Here is a 26,495-nt window from a genome sequence, read left to right on the forward strand (position 1 = left end):
CTATAAATTGGTCATGGATATATAGGCACATCCATACCTGAAAACTATACAGACATTCCTAGAATGAAACTTTGCAGGTAAAACAGTAACAATTTAAGTTTAGGCTGCTTTCATACTTGGGCTAAAATAGCATACGGCTTGGCATAACTGATACACGTTGTCAATTAGTTATGCCTTCTATCCTCCATAGAGGACAATGTAAAAAAAACAGAAGAGAGATGAATTGCACAGTAATTAATTATCAAATACATCAGTTACAACAATCTGATGTACTAAAATGGCGTACACTAAATTGCCACAAGTGTGAATAAGGCCTTACAAAATCGAGATATAGTTACATGGAACTGTAGTTATAAAACAACTAGTGGCAGCTACAAAAATGATGGAGGTCAACAATGGTACCCCCCCCCCCCCCCCCCATTGGGAACACACACAATTTGGTTGAGAACATAGATGATTTCCCAAGTTATGGGCCATAACGAATTTGAGCGATAATCGCACAGTGTAAATGCACAAAATTGCTCACTATTTGTTCACAGGTTTTTATTGCTGACTTTGGGCTCAGTCACACAGGCGCATCGGCGCCCGTGTTACTGCAGGTAGCAGACGGCCGTACCTGAAGATGGACGTATCTCTGCAGTGCCAGAGGAAAGAACATGTGACCGGCTTCATTGCCGGTCATGTGTTCTTTCATCAGCGCTGCAAAGAGACGTCCGTCTTCAGGTGCAGCCGTCTTCTTTCTGCAGTAACGGCTCAGTCACACGGGCGCATCGGCGCCGGTGTACGGGTGCCGATGCGCCTGTGTGACTGAGCCCTTCAAGGGTAGTTTCAGATGAACTTAGGCTCAACTACACTTATCGGTACAGAGCATAGTTGCGCCTGAACAAGGTTTTTCGACGGCTGTTCATAGCACAGGAGTTTGAAAAAAATAGCTGGAAGATAGGTGCTGCCCTATCTTTCCTGCATGTAGTTGATACTAGTTAACACTGCATGCGGGAAAGATACTGCAGGTCCTATCTTTTCTCGCATGTATAACTAATGGGCGAGAATCCTGATAGCGGAAATGAAACCACTGAAATACAATGAAAACAGTGGTTTGGTTTTGTCCCGCTATGCAGCCGGAATTATCACGGTCGCATAAAGGTAGAAAACTGTTCACCTGAAACTGCCCTCAGTCAGCATTAAAATTATCGCTGGATCGCGGGCTTGTCGTTCAGTGTAAACGCTCCCCACTCAGCACTTTACATAGAAGGTGAAGCGCTAAGCGAGAAGTCCGTGATCCATCGGGGAAGTCTTTCATCGTAACGCTCTGCACGAGCGCTAACAACCTGAGCGGTGATGTCAGCACTCGCGCAGTCGTTTACCCAACTGTCAGCCCATGTAAAATGGCCATAAGAGCTTGTTCACACCTGCATTACGGCTACGTTAGGGCTTTCCGCCTCTGTTCCCTTTTTGGAGCAGAGAAATGGAATTAAAACTGAAATAAATATCTCTTTTTTTTTCCCAATTGATTTCAATGAGTTTAAAAAAAACGAAAAGCGTTCAGTTGGTTTCCGTTTTTTCAACACAACAAGCAGTGCTGCAGACTGCGCTATTTATTCTGTTTAACAAAAAGGAACCTGATGGAACGGAAGCAAATGGAAAGCTTTTCTTGTTTATTTGAAAATGCATTGAAATCAATAGGGGAAAAACTGGAAATGTTTATTTCAGTTTTTATTCCATTTCAGCGCTCCAAAAATGGAACAGGGAGACAGAAAGCCCTAATGGAGCCCTCACACAGCTGTAAATGAGCCCTATCTCACTGAATAATAAGCAACTTTTTTGTGCATGTTATAAACCTGTAAATTGGAGGCATTATTTCAAAATTATTTTAAAGCAGCGATGTGAAGTTTATTCTTACAGTCATTTTCTGGAGATTAGGTAATGTAGTAGATCTAGGGAATATGATGGTATGACTAACTAAGAGAATACTGGTATTTATAGTGATCACATTAATGTATGAACACTATAACATTTCTATAGTATTAGATTGTAGATTAATTACAGAAGCCAGGCTAATTCAGAGTGCCATGATTTATAAAGTGATGGTAACATTGTTTACCAATATAGGTTCACATAGCCTAGATGGGTGAAGTAGAAATAGTGATCAGTGTATGTATGCAGTCCATATACAGTATGCTGCTACATGGAGCTTTCTCAACTGACCATCTGCTTTTTGAATCATAAAGAATACAGTACATACAGAGGCCAAGAACATGCTCTGATGTCATCCCTACGACTATGACATCAAAGAACCAGTGCAAATAGTGTCCACAGAAGGTTTTCCCTACTAACCCCATACATAAGTTTTCAGTTTTTTCTCTGAAATGATTAGTAGGATGTTTAGGGGTTTCTAATAGTTTTATATAGCATTAGGGTCTGTTCCAATATCGTGTTTCTTCTATATCTAAGCGCTGTTTCCCACGAGCATATATCAGCCGCCGTTTTCACGGCTGGCCGATATATGCTACGATCTGATGCATTGGATTCCAATGCATCAGATCCTATGGCCGTATTCCCGGGCTGAAAAGATAGTCCCGGAACTATCTTTTCGGCCTGAATACATCAGCCGCTGCATGGGCTCTTTTAATTGCTGGGCTGCTCCTGCATCTACAAGTGCTTCCCAGCAATTATTGGGGGAAATGCATACACTAGCAGCAGCTGCTAGTGGTTGTTTAATAGCACCCTTAAGCTTCTTTCACAGGAGCGCATATTGGCTGGCCTTTTTTACAGCCGGCCTTTTTCACGCCAAGCCAATATGCGCTGTGATCTGATGCATTGGATAACAATGCATCAGATCACATGGGCGTATTACTGAGACGTAAAAGCACCCGGCAAGGCCAATATCGTGCCCAAAGCAGGGGCCATAGATGGGAGGGAGCTAAGCAGCGTGGCTGCTAAACTCCCTCCCTTTATTCTCCTTCACCCCTCCCCCCAACGCAAGCTCACCTCTCGTCTCCTCCCCGCTCATTCTGTACAATGGAAGGGGCGGGCCCTGGGCGAAGCTAAGCGCCATCCTGTCCCGCCTCCTCCCCCCATTGATGGCTATGGACAAAGAGTGAAACGTGGATGGAGCTAAGCTACCATCCTCTCCCCGCCCCTTGTCCATAGCCATTAATGGGAGGAGGCGGGACGGACCGCCAGTTAGCTCTGCCCCCGCCCCTCCTATTGTAAAGAATGAGCAGGGAGGAGATGAGAGGTGAGCCTGCGATGGGGAGAGAGGGGAAATGGGCAATGGCATGATGTGCTCGGTGCATATGCACCGGGCCCCATGCTGTGTGAACGGTCGCACAAACGTTAGATTTGTGCGCCCGTTCACAAGCTTCTACTCCCCAGATGGAAGCGTATATTGGCCGGCCGTGAAAACGCTGGCCAATATGCGCTCATGTGAAAGAAGCCTTAAACTTAGTAACAAATGAGTATGACACACTGTGTAATATTTTCTACAGAAAGCTCTATGTAACTACTTGTATCTATTGACAGACCGTTGCTATGATATAGTGTTCCCTAACCAGTGGATCAGAAGCCACATGTGGTTCTTAGGCCACCTGCATGTAGCTCCTTAGCTGTTGGCAGCTGCGGTGAATATGATGCACTCTGATATCATTGAATTAATAAATTTGTACTATCATCAAAAGTATATTACTAGCAATCATTACTAGGGTAAAGTAATATTAATTAGTCATGTCTTTAATAAGTGTTTTCCCTTTAAATACTGTGTGGCTCAATACCATCTATTGTATTTGAAAGTGGCTAGCACCTTCAAAAATTTGATTACTGCTGCTATAGTACATAAAATGTATCATTTTCTACTGCAGATCTCTTTAAACCTTATTATTAAGAGGCTAATTATTTTCATTCTGCACGGTAATTGGAACAGCATTATATAAGGGTATGTATAATAGGTGTTTAACAAGTCATTCTTCCCTCTACTTTGGAACCAACATTCAGATTTTACCCTTCTGTTTTTCTTTCTGTGCAGATTCGACTCTTCAACATGAAATTCACCCAAACTGGGGAGGAACAGATATATGTGGAGTACTCAGCCGTGAACCTCTCATCTTTCCTACAGCTAATAGAAGCTGCACTGTGACTACAAATATACAGAGGCTAAAAGTTACAAATCCACCACAAAGACAGAAAACATCAGATGGGAATTATCAACCTGTCCAAATAGAAACAGATCCCATTGTTTGGTTTTCATCTTCTTTTGTCCTTCAGGTGGAAAAATAAATGTTTCATATGATTTAACTTCGGGTGTAAATGTCAGCAGAAAATGTTTTGTGTCCTCCATAGTAAAGAAAGCAAAAGTTGTACAACATAACAACCTATCCTGTGCTTAGATGAAGCATTCATACATTTACACTTTCAGAATGAAGAAGCCAAGCGACGTGGAGCGGATTAGACATCATTACACTGAGCTGATCGCCTTATACAGTCATGTTTGGCACATAGCAAGAAAGGAAGAAATAAATAGAATACAGTAAAATGAAAATATGTTTTGTCCCCACATATGTTCCATCCCTAATGTACATCCTATGGTCCATAGATAACTGCAGACATTCCTGCATGTCTTCAGCTGCAGCATATGTTCTTAATCCAGCAAAGTCATATCTAAATGTTTGAATGTATTACGAGAGTTGAGCAAAAGACTTCTTGTAGCCAGTAAAGTGCGTCCTTAATTCAACCTGTAAAACATTAAGGCACAGTTAATTAGTGACATTTGGAAACACTGTAACCTTCATAGGCCTTATAAGCAATTGTTATACAAACATTTAACAATACTACTATATGTTATGTAATGTCTAGTGGCCTAAATAATCAGGAGAGCCAATATTTTGGAATAGCACTGATCTTAATTACAGTTATTACCAATTGAGTCCATAAAGCTTTGATGCTCATTTACTGCAGATTTCCATTCAAAAATAACCATTTGCATTAGAATAAAGCCCAAATCTGCTAATGATGTTTCTTTTGCTCCCAAACATATTGAAATTTCTGTTTCCTGTTGCAGCCATTTTTACTAAAGTAATAAAAATGAATATAGGCACATTGGCTCTTATCTTTAAATCAGCTTTTCAGGGATCTGTCACTTTATTTTTGATACAACATACTAACAAATCACAGTTGGCCATGAGCTTATGAGAATCTGATTCAAGAGGAAAATCAATATAACTGCACTTCTTGTTTTAAAAAGACCACTGCAACAAAGAAGAGAGCATGTGAAGATTTCTCCGTTTCAGTAGAGAGTTGGGTTAGGAAGAGTATCAGACCCCTACCAATCAGATATTGAAGGCCGATCCTGAGGTTAAGACATCAGGTTATAAGGCTGTATAACCCCTTATAGCGATTGGCAGAAGTCAACTTTTGCTATAAAACATCAGTATATGACAGAATCAAAATAGTGAGTACGGAGTTAGATGTTCTGTGGAGCTACAGTTAGGCCTACTGCACACAGGCGGGTCAGACCCTGCAACCGGGATTCGCACAGCGGAGTTCGACCCGGTGCCCGGCCGGTGACCCCTGCGTGCCTGTCCAGTGGCATCTTCTGTGTTGCGGATATGCGTGCCAGCACTCTGTCGCGTAAGCGCTGGAGCTCGGCGATGACACAGATCCCATGATACTTCTGCAGTGCTCATTGCGGAAGTGCCGCAGGTTGGAAGGCTTCCATTGACTTCAATGGAAGCTGTCTGTGTGTAGCCTGCACAAAATCGCAGCATGCTGCGATTTCTCCCCTGCGAGTGGAAAATCGTGATTGATTTCCGCTTGTGGGCAGGAAATCGCATTTTCTCATAGCATGCTATGGGCTGGATTTGCTGCAGAATCTGGAATCCTGCTCCAGATTTTATAAAGCAAATCCGCCTGTGTGAAGAAGGCCTTAATTGTAACCTCTACTACCATCCTCTATCCACACTGTTGATGTAAATATATCGAAAAGCATACATCTTGTTTCAGTTGACTTTTAAAAATAAGCTGACGTCTGTGTATAAGACGAGTAGCATTCTTTATGACCATTAAATAACCCATGTGCATTTTTCCTGAATCACTGGCATAACTATAGGGGATGTGGTAATACCCGTGACCAGGAGCCTTAGGGGGTCCATAAGACCTCTCTTCTCCATATAGAGAGCCTAGTACTGTGACTAAAGCATTATAGTTGTGGGCCCCATTACAGGTTTTACATTGGGGCCCAAGAGCTTCAACGTATGCCTCTGTGTTAAGGGGTTAAGAGAAGTTGGGGGGCCAAGATAAACTCTTGCACCTGAGTCCCTGAGCCTTTAGCTATGCCTCTGCCCAGAGATAATGGGTGGAGAATAGCTACTATGATGGCTACCATACACTGCATATACAAAGAAGAGGACTTCCTACTCTTTATCTCTCTGTAGCACACTTTCAGAAGCAGCAGCATGGAGGACGTTGTACAGCAAAACTGAGCAGTGCAGCTGAGAATCCAGTACTGAGATGAGAAAAAATGTACTGGAACTACCAGCATCTTCTTTATGTCTCCTTGTCAATCTTTCACCCTGCGGCTGCTACCCTCTCCTCCATAGACTTCTGTGGCTAGCACATAATCCAATCTCTCAGTGAGCTGATAATTCTGAAACACTGATAAAATATGTCTCAGATGTAACTCCATGTATGAGTGAAGGAAAGAAGGAAAGAAGGGGTGTTAAAGCTCTGCAACAAAAAAATAAAAGTATGTCTCTGATAAAGGTATATCACGAAATTAATTAGTACCGAATTTTTGACCAGTTTAGATTAAATAAAACTTTCAGGATACAGAAAGATGCTAAAGAACTGAAAAGTTGCAAATAGTGAAATGAAGTGGTCATTACATAGTGGGCATACTGTCTCCTCCATCATTATTTCGTTATGGCTCACTGTCTGTAGATCCTCAACCACAATAGAGACAATAGAGATAACTCACAGAAAAAGCCAAGAATGCACCATCTGATAAACTGCAGGCAGGCTCAATCACTATTAGATCCTGGTAGAATGCAGAGAGCCAGACTGCAATATGAGCAAGCTAATTGTTCAATGGCGACTAGTATACAGCCACCCAGCTCAACCCAGCCCAGATTCGGAAAGGGGTGACTGCTAACAAATATACTCTGCACATGTGAACTGATACCAAAGAAGTCAGCCATAGATAAGTGCGACACATCATACAAGATTATAACCCCTACTGGCCAAGCAGTTGATTGCCCTGTATTACCATAGTGCACCACACTGACATGATATCCCAGTCTTGCTTGGCATCTATAGCAAACTGCATTAAAAAAAAAAACACACACACACACACTGATGAATGCGGGTGTTTGCCTGCATTTTGGCCAAAGACATAAGCGGATGGGCCACGGAAGGTCACCATGCTTCTGTCAGAACCTACGCTATCTCACTACTAACTAACTTTAAATCACAGAGGTGAGCGAAAAAATGTACAAAAACATAACTCACAAAAAAAGAAGCCAAGAATGCACCATCTGATAAACTTCGGGTCAGGTCCAATCACCATAGACCCTGGTAGTATACAGAAAGCCAGACTGCAATAAGAGCAAGCTAAATTTTCAATCCTGACTAGTTCACTGTTAAAGTTGCATTGCACCGCACGAAAAACGCGATTTAGTGTGATGCGATGCAACACAAAGAAAGGCTCCATAGTGAAATATGGACTACAAAACATCATAAATCGCGGCAATATTCAGCATACGGCAATTTTTTTACATGCGATTTGTAGCACTGTTGCATTGCAAGAAAATCGTGCAATTTTGACGCCCGTGTATGTAAGCGGCCTAAAAGAGATAGAAAACAGACCTCTACTTCCATGATACTGGAGAACACGATTTATTGTTATGTTTAGTTCCCTTCTTATACCTCACACAGCATCTCACAGTATTTCATTTAATGTCTGCGAACTTCCAGGGACACTGCTGTCAAGCTTGACCCTGATATTTCCAAGGCTAGAATACACATTGCTGAAATCGGTCAAAAAATAATTCTGCTTGGATAAATTTATTATCAGTCTTCAAAGTCTGAGATAAAATGAACTAAATAGCCTTGCAAAATAGAAGAATATAAAAATAAAGTATTATTAGAATATTTCACATGTCTGTACTAAAAGAAATAGAGTACTGGGTATCAGTGTATCAGATTAATTAGAGTTAGCAAAATAGTTCTTTTTTTTTTACCACAGTTTGAGAATTATGGGGCAAATGTTTAGTAAATCTTAATACATTTCTTGCCTAGTAAAACCTAATTACAGTAACTAAGTTTCTTTAAAGGGGTTTTCTAAAGGCCAATTTACATGTAATGATTGTTTGGAAAAGTATCATCTCACTCTAAGGTGTGTGGAGACACCTAGGAGGTGAGTGAGGAGACTTATAAGGCCACGCATGCTCCTCTGAGAAACAAATCTTCCTTATTTGCACATGTAATGATTATCGCTTAAAATTAGTTTAAACAAACGAATATGAGCAATAATTGTTCAGTGCAAATGCCAAGAAATTGCTCACTATTTGAGCGCAGTTTGTTAAGCTGATTTCTCAGTCAGCTTAAAAAACATTGTTGGGTCGCTGGCTTCCCGTGCTGTGTAAACACTCCCCGCTTCCCATAGGAGGTGAAGCGCTAAGTGGACGAGAAGCCCATGATCCAGCAGTAAGTCTTTCTGTGTAAACACTCTGCACGAGTGCTAACGACCTTAGTGGTGACATCAGCGCTTGTATAGTCGTTTAAACAAGTCGGCCCGTGTAAAAGGGCTAGAAGTCTAGTTTTTTAAATACTGCTGCCCATGGTGAAAATATTAGCGTAATACTCACTTCTCCCGGGTCTCCACATGTCCAGCATCACAGCTCCATCCTTTGTGCCGGGTCTATCTTCACACGCTGGAGTCAGTCTGTTTAGGCACATCACAGAGTCATGCAGCCTAACATAGACCGAAGCAGTCGAACACGTGGGGACCCGGGAGAAGTGAATATTTGCTCTGTTATTATTTTTGGTAATGGGCAGCAGGATTTGAAAAAAAATAACCCAGAAAACTGCTTTAAAATTGCAAAGGGCATCTTAGGTGCCCCACGTAATGGGTGTTGCAATGCAACCCGTGAGAGCCCTATGCTATACCAGTTACATGTTTGTACTTATATATGGAGACACCACTGAGACTGAGCAGCTTATCGTATCAGATTACTGGAAATAACAAACTCTTCTTTTCAGCCTACATTTGGAACCTATTGAGTACGAAGGCAAATAACCTCCCACAGTCAGACAGCTTCATATTTCTTTTATGCATCAAATTAGGTTAGAGAATATTGAAGAAAAGAGCTGCATTGGATGTTTGAGTAAGAAATATATCTAATACAAAGAAAGCCTACAGGCCTTTTCTTGCACCGCACTTTGACCCCTTTGCATGATCTTTGGTGGATGATTTTGGTGTCATTAGATTTGTGACATCCTCACCACTGCCGTAAAATCATGAAATTTGAGTTTGATACATTGAGTGACCTGTCAGGCCAGGTCAAAGTTCCTATGTTAAGTCACAACAGCGCTGCTACGGAGAGTCAGGGCTCCTTCACACTGGTAAGGGCGATATGGGGCTGTGATTCACGGCCCCATATCGCCCTCGCAAACCATGGATGTGAGGCATTTTCATATGGAAACAGCCTCACATCCCTGCAGAGCTGAAGGCATTCCCCGGCATGGCTGTCACAGCCACGACAGAGGATCGCAATGTTCTCCCATTGTTTTCAATGGGGCCGGCGCTGCTTCTGACGGCCCCATTGAAAGCAATGGGTGATATCACAAAACGAAAGGACATGCTGCAATGTTTTCCGTGCGTAGTATCGAAATGCGGTGCCATGCAGGGAAACATCGCAAACATGATTGTACCCATTTTATGGTCGCGTAGTGAACATAGCATCAATCTAGTATTGGAAAATTAGTTCCTTGATCTGCAGTCTAAGGTCAAATTTAAATTACAGGTAATCACGAGACATGTTCCCTAATACCATTGGATAATCTCTCAAAATTGTGCATAATTTATCACAAAAATAAACTATCAAAGCAATTTTTTCTTTACAAGACTCTACACTTCCTAGAACAATACTGTGGGATACTGCATAATCTTTATATGAGACGATGCATACAGTACCAGTCAAAAGTTTGGACACACCTTTACACTTTATGGTTTTTCTTCTTAGTTTTTTTTTTACATTTCTACATTGTAGATTCATATTGAATACATGAAAACTATGAATGAACACATGTGAAATTAAGTAGTAAAGAAAAAATGGTTAAACAAACTAGAATAGGTTTATTATTTTTAATTCTTCACAGTAGCCCCCTTTTTCTTTGATACAAGCTTTGCACACTCTGGGCATTCTCTCAATCAGCTTCATGAGGTAGCTACCTGAAATGGTTTTTAATTAACAGGTATGTCTTGTGAAGAGTTAATTTGTGAAATTTCTTGCCTTCTTAATGTGCTTAAGACCATCAATTGTTTTTTACTCAGACACAGTGTTGGTACACAGCACCATAGAGTCTTTAGCCCTATTCAACTACTGTTCTAATCCACACTATGGCAAGAACCACTCAACTAATGTCCCTTTTACATGGACCGATAGTCGTTTAAACCAGTGGTTCTCAATGTGGGTGTTATTGCCCCATAGTGGGTGTTTTTACTTTTTAAGGGGGGGTAGAACAAAAAGGGGGGACAGGGGGCGTTGGAACATAAAGGAGCGGTAAGGGGGCGTTCTGTTTTGGTTTGTTGATTTTTTTTTGACTAGTAACTAAATTTTTCTAAAAATTAATAGTGATATCTCACTTTTCGTTGATAATCTGTCCGAAAACAAACGGTGATATACAAAACCAACGAAAACCGAGGCAATTGTTTCCATATGAATCACTTACATGTAATGGGGAGTTGTGTGCAACCTCTATCATATAGTGTATGACTTTTATAACTCCATGACTCCACTACAGATCAATCACACTTCATAACTCTGGATAACCTACAGCACAACCTAAGCTGCTACATTCCATAATGCAGCTGATTGGCTGGAACCACTTCAAACTTTCACTTGTGTGGGTTTCTGGGAGTTGTAGTCTTAGTGGACGCCAAGTGTCTTTTCAGAACACTGATATTAAAGGGGTTGTCCCGCGCCGAAACGGGTTTTTTTTTTTTCAACCCCCCCCCCCCGTTCGGCGCGAGACAACCCCGATGCAGGGACTGAAAAAAAGAACAGCACAGCGCTTACCTGAATCCCCGCGCTCCGGTGACTTCTATACTTACCGGTTGAAGATGGCTGCCGGGGTCTTCTTCCTCCGTGGACCGCAGCTCTTCTGTGCGGTCCATTGCCGATTCCAGCCTCCTGATTGGCTGGAATCGGCACGTGATGGGGCGGAGCTACACGGAGCTACACGGAGCCCCATTGAGAAGATAAGAAGACCCGGACTGCGCAAGCGCGTCTAATTTGGCCATTCGACCATTTTAGACGGCGAAAATTAGACGGCAACCATGGAGACGAGGACGCCAGCAGCGGAGCAGGTAAGTGAAAAACTTTTTATAACTTCTGTATGGCTCATAATTAATGCACAATGTACATTACAAAGTGCATTATTATGGCCATACAGAAGTGTATAGACCCACTTGCTGCCGCGGGACAACCCCTTTAAGTACAACTCCCAGAGACCCACACAATTGAAAGTTCCAGCCAATCAGCGGCATTACGGAATACAGTGGCTTAGGTTGTTCTTTAGGTTATCCAGTGTGATTGATCTGTGCAGAGTCATGGAGTTATAAAAGTCATACATCATTATTAGAGATGAGCGAGCGTACTCGGAAAAGCACTACTCGCTCGAGTAATTTGCTTTATCCGAGTATCGCTGTGCTCGTCCCTGAAGATTCGGGTACCGCTGCGGCTGACAGGTGAGTCGCAGCGGAGAGCAGGGGAGAGCGGGCGGGAGAGAGGGAGAGAAAGATCTCCCCTCCGTTCCTCCCCGCTCTCCCCTGCAGCTCCCCGCTCCGTGCCGGCACCCGAATCTTCAGGGACGAGCACAGCGATACTCGGATAAAGCAAATTACTCCAGCAAGTAGTGCTTTTCCGAGTACGCTCGCTCATCTCTAATCATTATATGATAGAGCGACATAAGCAGTGCATTCTCCTTGAAGCATACTTTATAAAAATGGCTGAGAAGAATAAATGCTGTGAATATTCAAATGAATACTTGAAATATGAAATCATCCCTTCTCCTACAAACAGACAGCTTGCCTTGTGCCTCGTTTGTGAAAAGGCTCTGTGATCAGGTTGAAAAATGCACAATCTTTTTAAAAGTATAAATTGTGACCGAAAATGTAAAAAATCCTTAAAGATATGATTTATATAATTGGTCATTTTCTAATTACACAATCCCTTTAAGCTGCTCTTAGTGAGGACTGCAAAAAGATGATGGTAGATTCCCTTTACTTCCATATTTGTTTCTTCATAGTTTTTATGTCTTCAATATGAATCTACCATGAAAAAAAAAGAAGAAAAGCCATAGAATGAAAATTTGCATCCAAACTTTTTTACTGGTACCATAGATACGATGACCTGTGGGTTAATATATTAGTACAGATTTTATTCAAGAATTACACTTTCAGATATATTTTCATACATTATTTCTTAAAAGAAGATCCGTCAGTATAATATACTGCTATAGATAAGGGCAGGGGCATAACTATAGGGGATGCAGGGGATGTGGTTGCACCCGGGCCCAGGAGCCTTAGGGGGCCCATAAGGCCACTTTTCTTCATATAGGGAGCCCAGTACTATGAACAAAGCATTATAGTTGGGGGCCCTGTTACAGATTTTGCATAAGGGCCCAGAAGTTTCAAGTTACACCTCTGGATAAGGGCATCATAGTATGCATACACTTCCAAAGGGTTACTATAACAAGAAATATTGGGACTTCTGTCTAATAAGGCTGTACAATGAATCCATTGGAGTCACAAGTACGAGTCCACTGTATTCATGAGGAAAGTGCTGCTTCTTTCCCTTCTTCACATTGGTCTTATGGCAGCTGGTGTATAAGCCTTATTTATAGCACATACTGTCACTCAACAATAAGGAGGGCAGGAGGAGGCAGGAATAGGTGGGGGCATGAATATGACTGATTAGACCCGCATTCATAAGCATAAAGAAGCTCCGTTACGTAATTTGCCATGTTACAATTTACTACAGCAATCTCAATTGCCACCAAATATATGGTAATGATACTAAACCTCCAAATTACTGACCCAAGCCAATAACATAATATAGACAACCCAATAGCAGGCAAACCATTTTAGATCTGTTTAATAAATTAACCATCTCAACATCCATTGCAGAAAGGTATAGTCTTACAGCTGTCCTAGAAATTGTAAGAAAACCTTCTTTCCTGTATAATGTCATCTTGCTTGGGTTATATAAACGCAAAGATTTTGACTGGACATTTAGTGGTTAAACTGATGTAGCAATTTGGTGCATACCAACCACAGCGAAAGATGTTGCAGATTTATTTTTTTAACAACTGTGATAACATGTGCAGATTTCCCCTCTCTACAAGCCCTCCATTAACAAGGGGAGTCAACCGAAATGTCACGCAAAGAACTGGGACATAGCAAGCATCAAATACTCCTGATCCAACTGGTTAGGGGTGTACGGGTTACAGTCATAAACACCAGTTATGAAAACCCTGATTGAGGCCTTGCTCACATGAGCGTGTGTTCGTGCATTCATACGTATGCACAAAACCGCGCACCCACGTACGTGCAAAAACACGTGTGAAAGCAGCACTGTGCACCATTGCTTTCAATCGGGCTGCCGCTAAAAATCATCCCTAGTTTGTGTAAAAAATACAAAAATATATATATTCACCTCTTCACTGCTCTCGGGCTCAGGCTCTTCTAGCCGCTTGATCTCCCAGCAGTGTGGCGAAGTTTTCATTGAATTCAATGAATGGCTAAGCCCTGCCTGTGATTAGCTGAGTGCTCAGCCAATCAGATACAGCCCTTTCAGCAGGCGGGGATTTTAAATCCTCGCCTGCTGAAAGAACTTCGCTACACTGCTGGGAAATCAAGCGTCTGGACACGCCTGAGCCCCAACAGCAGTGGAGAGGTGAATATATATATTTTTTATTTTTTTACACAAGCCAGGGATGATTTTCAGGGAAGGGCTTATATTTAAAGCCATTTCCTGAAAATCACTGCAGGGGTTGCCGACAGTCCATTGCTCTCAGTGGGGCTGCCGGCAGAAGCGGCGGCCCCATTGAAAGCAATGGGAGAACATCACGATCCTCTGCCACAGCTGTGGCAGGGGATTCTTTACTCCCCGTGACGAGTCTCCTTGTCAATGAACACCGTTCAGTGACAAGGAGACTCCCCACGGGGAATATTGACGCCCAGCACAGACCTATTATATAACATAATCACCCAGAAGCCTAGAAATACAGATATACAGCATATGCCAACAAATGAACAACATCCTTGAAGCATTATTAGGCCACATTCACACCACATTTTTTCTATGTAGTGTATACCAGAAAAGCTGCCTACATACATACATGCTACACATGTTCATAGGGGTCCATATGTCGTAAGGGGACTAAAAGAATAGCCTTCATGCGGTCGGTATAGGTCAGTATACTACAAAGAAAAACGTGGAATATAATAATGTAGTAGACTATGCTATTTCATCCCGCATAAATCCAATAAAAAGTATAGTGTGTGGTATATGTTTTTTAATATTGGAGCTTATAGGTAACATCATGCGCTTTTCATGACGTATCCATTAAAGGGGTTGTCCCGCGCCGAAACGGGTTTTTTTTTTTTCAACCCCCCCCCCCGTTCGGCGCGAGACAACCCCGATGCAGGGACCTAAAGAAAGCTTACCGGAGCGCTTACCTTAATCCCCGCGCTCCGGTGACTTCTATACTTACCGGTGAAGATGGCCGCCGGAATCCTCTTCCTCCGTGGACCGCAGCTCTTCTGTGCGGTCCATTGCCGATTCCAGCCTCCTGATTGGCTGGAATCGGCACGTGACGGGGCGGAGCTACACGGAGCCGGCATTCTGCACGAGCGGCTCCATTGAAGAGAGCAGAAGACCAGGACTGCGCAAGCGCGGCTAATTTGGCCATCGGAGGGCGAAAATTAGTCGGCTCCATGGGAACGAGGACGCAAGCAACGGAGCAGGTAAGTAAAAAACTTTTTATAACTTCTGTATGGCTCATAATTAATGCACAATGTATATTACAAAGTGCATTATTATGGCCATACAGAAGTGTATAGACCCACTTGCTGCCGCGGGACAACCCCTTTAAACATATGCTATTATAGCATATAGGTAATGTATGCCTAACAGTGACATTCATCATTCATAGGCTAACATAAAATACACTTATAAAAAGTTTATGAACTAAGACGAAAGGAAATAATAGAGTATTCTAGTATAATTATCAGTGATGTCATTATTGTATTGCTATGTGCCCCATAGTTTATCTGCAGCTTTCTTGTTGAATAAAGGAAGGGCTAATTTGAAAAGTACGGTGGCTAATATTTCAGAAATACCACAAGCACAGTTAAAAATAGCAGGCAATCTAGCATCTGTTTATGACTTCCGATATCACAGAAGATAAATAGGGAGAGTATCAAGTGAATCATTCAGCCACTCCTCTGTTTTACATTTCAAAGCATTCAAGTGGCGTACTGAGCGCACACCAGAGGACACATTTCTAAAACATGCATGTACACATTAAAAACTTATACTATATATATAAAATATAAAAGATTATTATTCTCATCACATTCCAAGACTACAGAATGTCGACAATCGAGGTTTCTATGAAATTTAGAGCCAATGAGTAAAATCATTTTTGAATAGTTTCTATGAAGCTCTTATGTTTCTTTTAAACAAAGTAGTAGAATAGAACTAATGGCTGCTGACAGCAAGGAAGAGCACAAAACTTGTATACTTTAGAAATTGGAGTTGCACATTATCCTTAGGGACTCTATTGTACCACTGGATTGGCACATTGCCAATGTGGTTCCAATATACAAAAAGGGGTCTAACAGAGAGCCTGGTAACTACAGGCCGGTAAGTCTCACTTCAATAATTGGAAAAATATTCAAGGGATTTCTGAGAGATGACATCCTGGAATACCTCAAGTAAAACTACGGTATAACTCTCATCAGCATGGGTTAATGACGGGTCGATCATGTCAAACCAACATCATGAGCTTCTACAACGAAGTAAGTTCTGGGCTGGACCTGGGAGAGTCTATTTATCTTGTATATCTAGATATCTCTAAAGCATTTGACACTGTGCCGCATAATACCACCTTTCCCCGAAAATAAGACCCTGTCTTATATTAAATTTTGCCCCCAAAGAGGCACAGGGTCCTTTTTTCGGGGGTGTCTTATACTCACCTAGCAGGTGCCGTCTGGGTCCCTCCCACTGGGCTGTGGTACTCTGGCAGGCTTTCGTGTAGTCCTCAATGGTGACAGAGCATCTTTTGCTGGTGATGGGGCTTGAATACCCGGCCTCCAGCAAACGATTGCTCTGATTGGTTGAGGAGCACCGCCTCTGCCAATTAAAGCCAGCACTCAATAAACCAATCATAGGCATTCAATGATGTCATAAATGGCAAATGAAGTTCAACATTGATAAATGTAAGGTTATGCACATAGGTACATGGTCTATAAAAAGGCGCTTAGAGGCTCCTTGTGTGTAATGGACCTCTTTTTCGATTTGTGAAGAGCTTAATGAGCACTAGACATGCCTCTACGACAAATTTGAAGAGATTTCATGCTCCTAACAGAGTTTCAGAGGAGGGGCATGATTGGAATGTGAGATGCTGGATGGTCATGTCAACGAATTGGGCTGTTCTGACCAGACAGGAAGTGCTGGGATCATTGAATGCGCGAGGACATTCACACAAAGTGACCGGGCATGGGAAACTCTCAACAGACCACCAGTAGAAAGGATCGTTCGACAAGCACAAGCAGCTCCAACTGTTTCATTGTCCGCTTTCCAGAGACAGGAAGCACCATCATTACAGGCCCCTGTGTTTGTCTAAACCATTTCCAGGTGATTGGCTTAAGGACATTTGGTCTCACGACACCCATTACATATACTGCCTTTGACACTCACCCAATGTCACCTCCATTTGCAGTGGTGTCATGAGTGTTGAAACTGGACTGCTACAGAAGTGGAACAGGGTTGTCTTCAGTGGCAAATCGAGGTTTAGATTGGGCACTGACAATGGCCATGTTTGTGTCTGGAGACCTATGGATGAGTGCCTCAATACTGCACTTGCTGTGGAGTGGCCCACTGCTCGTTTGATGGTCTGGGGGACCATCGCATATGACAGTCTGTCACACCTAGAAGTGGTACGAGGGGCAATGACAGCTCAGTGATATGTTCAAGACATCCTGCAGCCACAGGGCTTCCAAGAGGTATTTGCCAGCAAGATAATGCTGGGCTGCACACATCAAGGGTATTACAAGAATGCCTCCACAATATTGCCACTCCAACTTTGACAGCCTATGTGTTTGCACAATTTAGAGGATCAGTTACAGCAAATGTGGACTGATATGCCTCCATGCCCACCCGTATCACATCTTGTATTCAAGCTAGAGGAGCTACATCAGGGTACTAGAGCCTCTATGTTTGCCCGTATCTCATCTTGCATCCAAGCTAGAGGTGGTACAACAGGGTGCTAGAGCTTCCATGCCCACCCATATCACATCTTGTATCCAAGCTAGAGGTGGCACAACAGGGTACTAGAGCCTCCATGTCTGCCCATATGACATCTTGTATCCAAGCTAGAGGAGGTACATCAGGGTACTAGAGCATCTATGTCTGCACAAATCTCATCTTGCATACAAACTAGAGGTGGTACAACAGGGTACTAGAGCCTCCATGCCTGCCCATATCACATCTTGTATTCAAGCTAGAGGTGGCACAACAGGGTACTAGAGCCTCCATGCCTGCCCGTATCACATCTTGTATTCAAGCTAGAGGAGGTACATCAGGGTACTAGAGTCTCCATGTCCACCTGTATCATATCTTGTATCCAAGCTACAGGGAGTAGAACAGAGTACTAGAGCCTCCATGCCCACCCGTATCACATCTTGCATCCAAGCTAAAGGCAGCCCAACAATATTTAATTATTACTCAATAAAAAAGTTATTCTCATGTACTCTCTGAAACTCAAAATCCCTTTAAAAGGTTCTGCAGATCATATATATAAAGGGGCAGTGAATTTAAAAGTGACACATTCTGTACCTTTTTCCAGAAGACAACAGCTTTCTATTCCATTCCCTATTAGTGTGTGTAAACGACACAGAAGGGGACCCTTGGCATGACACTGCCTTCTATCTCTCCTTTCAGAATGCAAAGCAGCTTGCAAAGAGGGCAGACTACATGGTGGCCCATCCACTTGACCGGTACCACTGCCATTTAGGACTGCATTTCTGCTACGGCCCCTTTAAATATGAAGTATGAAAAGTAATTTTTGATGCTGAAATATAAAATCGTAAAAGCCTATAATACGGGGCTTCTTGTGTGACATATATATCTATGAATATGTTACCCTATCAGTACATTTTAGTATTTTTGTAAGGGTTTGATGCAGAAGCAACACTTTTTAGCCATGCCCTATTTAGTGTTTTATATAAGTTGTAAGGATTCCTTCCTCTGTCCAATGATGGAGAATTGTAGGTTATATGTTTGAAGCTGTCTAACATGTGAGCAAAATAAGCCCACATACTGTAAGCAACATAGATACTGTATAGAGAAGATCCCCATGTATCCTGCGAGCAGCAGTGAAATGAAGCATGGGCTGCCTTGCTGTGGCAGTGTTATTCTTAGCACTGTGCAGATGTGTGACTCCCCTCCGGCAGGGCCGGATGACTGTAGTGTGTATGGTGACAGGACTAGCAAAGCATCACTTATCCAGCTGCAGCAGCCAGAAGTGGCTAGTAGCCAACCCATAGGAGGAGAATAGTGGAATCTGTTCAATTTAACTACTGGCACAGTTTGTAACAGGGTGCTAACATTAAGTACCTCTTTAGTACTCCTACACTCACATTTAAGGTGGTTTCACATCTGCGTCGGAACCCCCGTCTGGAGGTTCTGCCACAGATCCGGCTGCAAATACTGGAAGAACAGGCAGGCAGCACTTTTTCTTCTATCCCTAAACCAGGCAGCTGGGCGGAAAACAGACGGACCCCATTATAGGCAATAGGGTCCACCCGGCACTGTTCGGTTCCGTCCAGAGACAGAATCGTTCGGACACAGGGATTCCTCTTCCCTGCCCTCCCGAACAGAGTAGAAAAGTTGAATACCCAGCGCAAGTGTGAAAGCAGCTTTAGGCCACTCTCGCACATACTGTCGGCGAACCGCCACGATTTCAATTACTGCGTTTTGCCACGATTTCACTTTCGGCGCAGGTTCCTGCATCTGACAGCGGACTTATGCGCACTCCATTATTGTGATGGGTGATGAGGTGTGCTAAATGCAGTAAAATAGAGCAGACAGTGCTTGCAAATCAAGCTCATGTCTGCAAATCCCCATTAAAATCAATGGGAGCATTATACCGCAATTACCATGACATTTTGAAATTGCGGTAAAAAGCGCATGTGAGCCTCATTCTAATTTGTAAATTTCTAGAACCTCCATTAAATTTAACAGAGCGATAACCATAAATGCGCAGTTAACTATAGTTTCTCGCCTCCAAAAACAGAGCAGAGTCGGAAACCCTGAACTGTGCCCCAATCGCAGGTGTGAATTCACCCTAAGGTCGCTCTCACACATTGTGATGGGTGATTAGGTGCGTTAAAAAGTGCTGAAATGCACAGAAAAAGTGCAGACAGCGCTCGAAAATCTTGAACGCTATTCTGTGAGGCCCGATTGAAATCAATGGGAGCATTTGACAGCGCTTAGCGTGGCATTTGAAACGCCGGGCTAAACGTTGCAAAAAACGTGCTGCATGAGAGCCTGAGGCTATGTTGGCACTAGCATTTTTTGTTTCCATTCTGGGAGCAGCTAAACGGAAAGAAAACGGAAATGTAAAGCAAAAGCAAATCAATAGCTTTCCATTAGCTTCCGTTTTCCATTGACAAAAAATGTTAAAAAAATAAAAATGTTGCAACCTGTTTTAGTTACGTTTTTTGAACTGGAAACAAAAAGTGCAGCAGTCTGTGTTCTTGCTTCAGTTTTACAATGGATTGAAGGTCTTTAGTTTCCCTGCATGTCTGTTTAGCTTCCACAACATAAGAACTAAACAGAAAGAAAAAAAAATGTGAGTGTGAACATAGCCTAACTCTCTCCATCACAAGCAGCGCTTTTTACATATTGGTGGAGGTCCTTGCCAGACCTTCCTGTATGTCTGAGGGACAAGTCAGAACATGTTGCAATGTTCTAAAAACGTATCACTCTTCCTCTGAGGTTATGCATCCTATGACAAGTTTGATAAACATAAAAATACCTCAACTGTAATGCAAAAGACAAAAAATAGCACAACAATAACACCAAAGCATAATACTATGACACTAATTCATGAAGGCACTAAAAGAAATTATGTTGTTTGCGTTTTAAAACTTTTTACACACTGCAGATGTTTGGCTGCTTTCAGGGGTTGCTATAATGGAGCAGGAAAGGGGAATCCCCTGGCCAAACGGATCCGTCTTATGATGCAATCGGACAGCGCCGAACGGACCCCATTGACTATAATGGGGTTCGTTCGGTTTCCGTTTAGCTGTCCGGCATTTTACCGGATGATGAAGTGCAGATGTGAAGCAGCCGAAAAACTATTATTAAAACTTTTATTTTACTATTATTACATTTAATCAACAGAAGCTCCAGACAACGGGATTTCCTTAAAGAAAATATTTATCTATTAGTGAAGAAAAGTTTATGAAACAACAGGTTGACAAGAAAACTGAATGTGAGGTATCTTTTGTGTCAAAAATATGTGGATACATTGTAGCAGAAACCCATGTGAGGTGTCACTGTGCGGCAATTACCTGGAATCAGATGGAAGTGCTGGTTAGGATGCTAGGGTTATGCAGAGTTGGAGGTGCTCCTGATGCGGTGCCCATGTTGCTGGACCAGGTGCTGCTGTTTTTGCCTGGTGGACTTGACAGCCAGGATAGCTTGTCTGTTCTTATACTGCACCATCTGCAATGTGATTTCTGCATTCCATCCCTCATCCTGTGGACACCGAAAATCAATCTCTCGACCCTCTGCCATGACCACTGTGAAATAGACGTATTTGCCTTTCCTTTCCACACAGTCCACCGTCTTCATGTTGGAGAAATGCAGCTCCTTGATCCTGGCAGGTTCTGTTGGAGAGCCAGGCTGCTGCTGCTGCTGCTGGTCCAGCTGTTTGGGTGGAATAAGCAGAAGACCTTCCTCGGTCAATAGACATCTCTTCTTCTTCCAGAGCTGCAGCAAGCCATCACTCCTTTTCTCCAGAAGTCCTTCCTTCACCACCTTACAGCTGCTTTCCAACATGCTTCTCACTGATGGACCCAAGTGCCAATGTTGAAGCCCTGCAGAGCCTAGAAGGGTATAGGATGACTTGATCAGGGCGATCCAAAGCGAGATCAGACTCTGAAAAGGAATCATTAACAGTGAGGCAGTGACAATGCGATGTGCCAGGCAGACAGCAGCTCTGTGGGCAGAGTGTGACGGCAGCAGCTGCAGTCTGTTCTGACTCAATGCCTCTGCTGCTGGTGATTTCCCAGAATATCGCGTTTTTCAGAGGTTACAAATGGGTGCCACCTGCTGGCCATTTTGGGTCATTGAACCCTTCTCTTTAGATCATGGTCAAGTACTACATTTTATCCCTAGACTATTAAAAAGCTGCTAAGATAATTCACATACAACACTGTGCAAAAGTTTTAGGTAGGTGTGGGAAAAATGCTGCAAAGTAAGAATACTTTCAAAAATAATAGAAGTGTTAATAGGTTTTTGAAATGAGTTAAGAAAATGCTAAAGTGAATTGAACAGAAGAGAATTGTAAATTAAATCAATATTTGGTTGCACCACCATTTGCCTTCAAAGCATCATCAATTCTTCTAGGTACACTTGCACACAGTTTTTGAAGGAACTTGACAAGAAGGTTGTTATAAACATCTTGGAGAACTAACATTTTCTGTGGTTGTAGGCTTGCTCAAATCCTTCTGTCTCTACCTGTAATCCCAGATAGACTTGATAATGTTGAGTTCAGGGCTCTGAGGGGGCATATTATCACTTCCAGGACCACCTGTTCTTTATGCTGAAGATAATTCATGTCATTGGCTTTATTTGGGGGGTCCTTGCCCTGCTGTAGAATAAATGTGTAGTCAATCAAACGCCTTCTATTTTTGAGCAAAAATTTTTATTTTTACATTTTTTCTACACCTGCCTAAAACTTTTACACAGTACTGAATGTATGCAAGTGTTTGAGGAGCTTCCCAGAACTACAGATATGTGAGACAAAGTAGTGATCACAGGGACAAGATATTTTCATAGATATTAGTAAATTCACTAGCTCCCCTTTCGTCCCAGCTTAAAGTTAAGGCTGGGCTCAGATGGTTGTAATTCGCAGCGTGCAACCCTGCGGGAGACATTGCGTACTTGCTGCACACCGCCAATCGTCATGCACTACCTAAGGGCTTATTCACATCGGCATATATTGGCCATGTTTTCACGCCCGGCCTATATATGCTGCCCCTCTCATGCATTGGTTTACAATGTATCACTGCACAGGGGTGTATCTCCGCAGCGTAAAAGCGCCCGGTCAGACACCTCTACGTCGGTGGCGGCAGCTTCATTGACCCCTATGGGAACCAATGACAGCTACAGGAGAAGGGAGTTGGGAGGGAGTTTAGCAGCGTGACTGCTAAACTTTGTCCTCCTTCTGTTCTCCTTTCTGCCCCTTGCCGCTGTTTGCAATGCAAAGGGCCGAACTAAGCCCCTCCCCCATCCTACCCCTGCAGACAGTGGAGAGGGGCGGGAGCTCAGCACACTAGCACAGCCCCATCCCACCTCCTCCCCTTGCAGAGAGCCGGCAAGAGGGAGGGAAGGGGAAGACAGCTTAGCAGAGCTTAGCTGTTTCCTCCCACCTGACGGGGTGCATCACTCCCTGTGCATCACACGGTAGCGTTTATCGACTGGCTGTTTTCGTGGCCAGCCGATATACGCTTGTGGGAATAAGCCCTTAGCGTGTATACATGCGTAATACTCACCAAGACAGAACATGCTGCAATTTATCTTATTTCTATTTCGTGCAATATGTGTGAGCGGCAACATGGCCGCCTGAGGGCGATTGGTACAGCATATTTAACGCACAAAATCATGGAATACACTATACCAACACGCTTATATGAGACAGCCCTAATACTGACATAATGTATTTATCTATTTAGTTAACTGTTCATTTAAATATGGAGACATCCCTATATATTCTAACATCAGCATCAAAGAGCCAGCAAATTGTATACAATGCTGTGCAAAAAATATTCTGCTATTTTCAAGCAGCTGACATAGAACATAACATGGTTAATTAATTCATGCAAAAACTGTTGGCTAATTACATACTCACAGCAAATCTGCCACTAACATTTATATTACCCCAATGCATGAATCCATCCATAAATTATGCACATAAAGTTTGATGTACATGACTTCCACATCTATTTTTATTGGCCTACTTTATAGCTTGAAGTTAGTGCCAACACTGCCACATATCCAGACAATTAATAACGCATGCACAGGATAGTAAATGTTTTAATTGCAAATTAGAATCTGGCATGATAGAATCACCTGATTGGCAGAAACGACGAAGAAGCAGAATAATAATATTTCACCTTAGAGAATACTATGAGTCTTTAGGAACTTCCAATGACTACTATAAACTCATTTAAAGTGATACATTGTCTCACTATGTCTCTTTGAGCCTCTGCAAATTTCAAGAATCGATAAATGTAATATTGATCTACAAATACGGTAGAGCTGAATTTGTCAATTCTTCATAATCACAATCTGCTTTTTCATTGGACTACAGATAAAGTATATTAACAATGTAGCTACAAAGAGTTAAATGACAAATTCCACTCTGATACATTTGTATCTAAACACCAGTGTAAGGGACAGGATGCGTTACTAATATTATTAGAGACAGCCTCCAAATAGTACAATTGTAAAACGCTACACTGCACTGGATTGATATTAACATACCACCAACTGAAGTAGTACATGGAGTTTATTGGGAGGATGTTATGCTATTAAGTAACATTCCAGAGAATAGATGTGATACTCACTTGGCAAGCAGCTCAATGTGTGATGTTACACCAGGCGGATATATAGATATATAAAATAAATCCTCCAGTAAATAATAGAGCGGCTTGTAATAGGGAGCGCAACTGTATCCTGTGTGACTGTAACAGCTGCAGCCTTGAGCTTTCTCTGGAAAATCTTCCCCTCTGGCTTTTGAAGCAATTCCCACCCACTGGCAGCAGCAATCCAGAGACATCAGAGCCTCGGATGTTGCTGGAAGTGTTCAGCCATGAGCATGGACGTGCAGAGGAAGGAGTAAAGGGAGAGGAGACAATAGTAGCAGCACTCCATTCATCATTTCTGCACATAGCTTTATTATTAGATCTCCATAGTGGATTCCGCAAATGTGATGGAGCTCAAGTTGGGAAAATTGACATTAGGAATGTGGCAAATGTACAAATACAAAAATATCTTATATCCAATGAATATATTAAAATATTGCCAAGTTTTGCTGTTTTAACGGGGCATGGTTATGTCTTAAAGCCCGGCTAGACAAATAGTAGCACTGGGAGATCTCTGACAAGTGTTGACTAGACTTAAGGGCTTAAACAGATGGACATGTTTTAGTCCCGCTAAGGCCATATAACAGGACTGTTTACACTATCGAGATTCTCACACGTTAGTACTATGTGTGGGAAGGATATTGCAGGACCTATATTCCTGCTTTTTGTTTTTACTCACGTGCACTAGCGCAGAGGTTGAACTGTCAAAAGAAAACCCTGGCTCATGCGCTAATACGCTCCATAGCAGCGAGCATGTTAGCGCATGCACCCATGTGTTTTTGTCGTAAGTCAACAAAAAGGATGCTTCAATCCATAAGTTTTGGATTAAAGCACTGGTCATTGTTATGCCATAAGCAACAGGGGAACCTCTGTTTTCTTCCATTACTTTACTGAATAAACTCTCATACACATGTCATTATTACAGCTCAGTACAAAAGCCAAGCTGTAGTAAGCTTTAATGAGACACGTATAGAAGTCTATGAAGCCTTACTGTGCTGTGCCTTCAATTTTAGACTCAAGCAGGCATTTATGTCGGATTTGTGTCACGTTCATTTGGATGCTGCACCACTTCTAGGTGGAAATATCTTTATTATACAGTACTGTATAGAGACAGCACACAAAGTGTACTAGGAAGCCATATGGGCTGCATGTGTGTAACGAAGCTGATTGGATACTTGACTTTGCCTATAGTAGTAGTCACCTTTCCTGGGTACTATCCATGTCTCTAAGTACTCAGATACTCTCAGAACGTATAATAGAGACAGAGTCACAATTAGACTGCCATAAGATTAACAGATATGAAGCATGTATGAACTTAATACAGAACACAAGTACAAAACTAGAGACTTACTATTAGATAACAGGGGCAGAAAGTGATGGCAATTGGAAGAAGATGATAATGATAAAACTGACAGTGGAGACTGGAGGGGATGGTGTAGAACAGAAATATGCAGAGAAATCCTATTCCTAACGCTATCTCTCCCTATGTCTTTCCTTAATTTCTCCATGATACTGACCCTAACACTAGACACCACTGTCCATAAGTAGCCCTCAGTTATCTCAGGCAACCCTGCCTGAAATACTATCCATGGGAACAAGAGGAACTAGGTCCAGCGCAACCCTCTGTACTGCAATGGAGTAAATACTACTTTGCTCCTGTATTGGGTCCAGTGAGCTGAATGTCCTTACCTAGTCTTGTCATTTTAGTGACAGTGTCCTAACATCGAAGAAGTAAAAACCCTGCTCTCATGCTTTCAAACAAAATTTTACAAAAAAACTGATGCCCAGTATATATAAATAAACACTGGACTCAGATCCACCCTAAGACCTACCCTGAAAATAAGCCCTACCATGATTTTTTTTTGCAAGGCCTGAAATATAAGACCTACACTAAAAATAAGCCCTAGCTGCATTACATAAAAAAAAAAAACTTACTTAACAGGCTCTGTCTGGGTCCTTTTGCTGTCCGGAGCTCCGCCGTCCATCCTGCAGTCCTTGTTCACCCACAGAAAATCCCTTCCTGGTTACAGGATTCATAAACCCCACCTCCAAGAAGCGATGGCTCCGATTAGCTGAGCAGCACTCAAGAACCAATGTGATGGCTGTGACTGGTTCATCA

At 42.4% G+C, this 26,495-nt stretch overlaps 1 protein-coding gene across 2 annotated transcripts; it reads right to left on the reverse strand.

Moving 5' to 3' along the window:
- Nucleotides 1-842: 842 nt before the first annotated feature.
- On the reverse strand, nt 843-24,492 carry PHLDA1 (pleckstrin homology like domain family A member 1). 2 transcript variants are annotated; one of them, XM_066591662.1, is made up of 3 exons: nt 24,359-24,492; nt 21,077-21,665; nt 843-4,727 (listed from the first exon to the last, which is right to left on the reverse strand). In XM_066591662.1, exon 2 carries the CDS (start codon nt 21,564-21,566, stop codon nt 21,114-21,116), a length of 453 nt encoding a protein of 150 aa, XP_066447759.1. In that variant the 5' UTR covers nt 21,567-21,665; nt 24,359-24,492; the 3' UTR covers nt 843-4,727; nt 21,077-21,113. The 2 variants fall into 2 exon arrangements, with proteins under 2 accessions (XP_066447759.1, XP_066447758.1); XM_066591661.1 differs by lacking the exon at nt 24,359-24,492 and having other exon boundaries at nt 21,077-21,759.
- Between the last annotated feature and the right edge of the window lie 2,003 nt (nt 24,493-26,495).

This window comes from Eleutherodactylus coqui, chromosome 2 (genome assembly GCF_035609145.1).
Source record: "Eleutherodactylus coqui strain aEleCoq1 chromosome 2, aEleCoq1.hap1, whole genome shotgun sequence".
In the NCBI taxonomy this organism is placed as follows: Eukaryota; Metazoa; Chordata; class Amphibia; order Anura; family Eleutherodactylidae; genus Eleutherodactylus; species Eleutherodactylus coqui.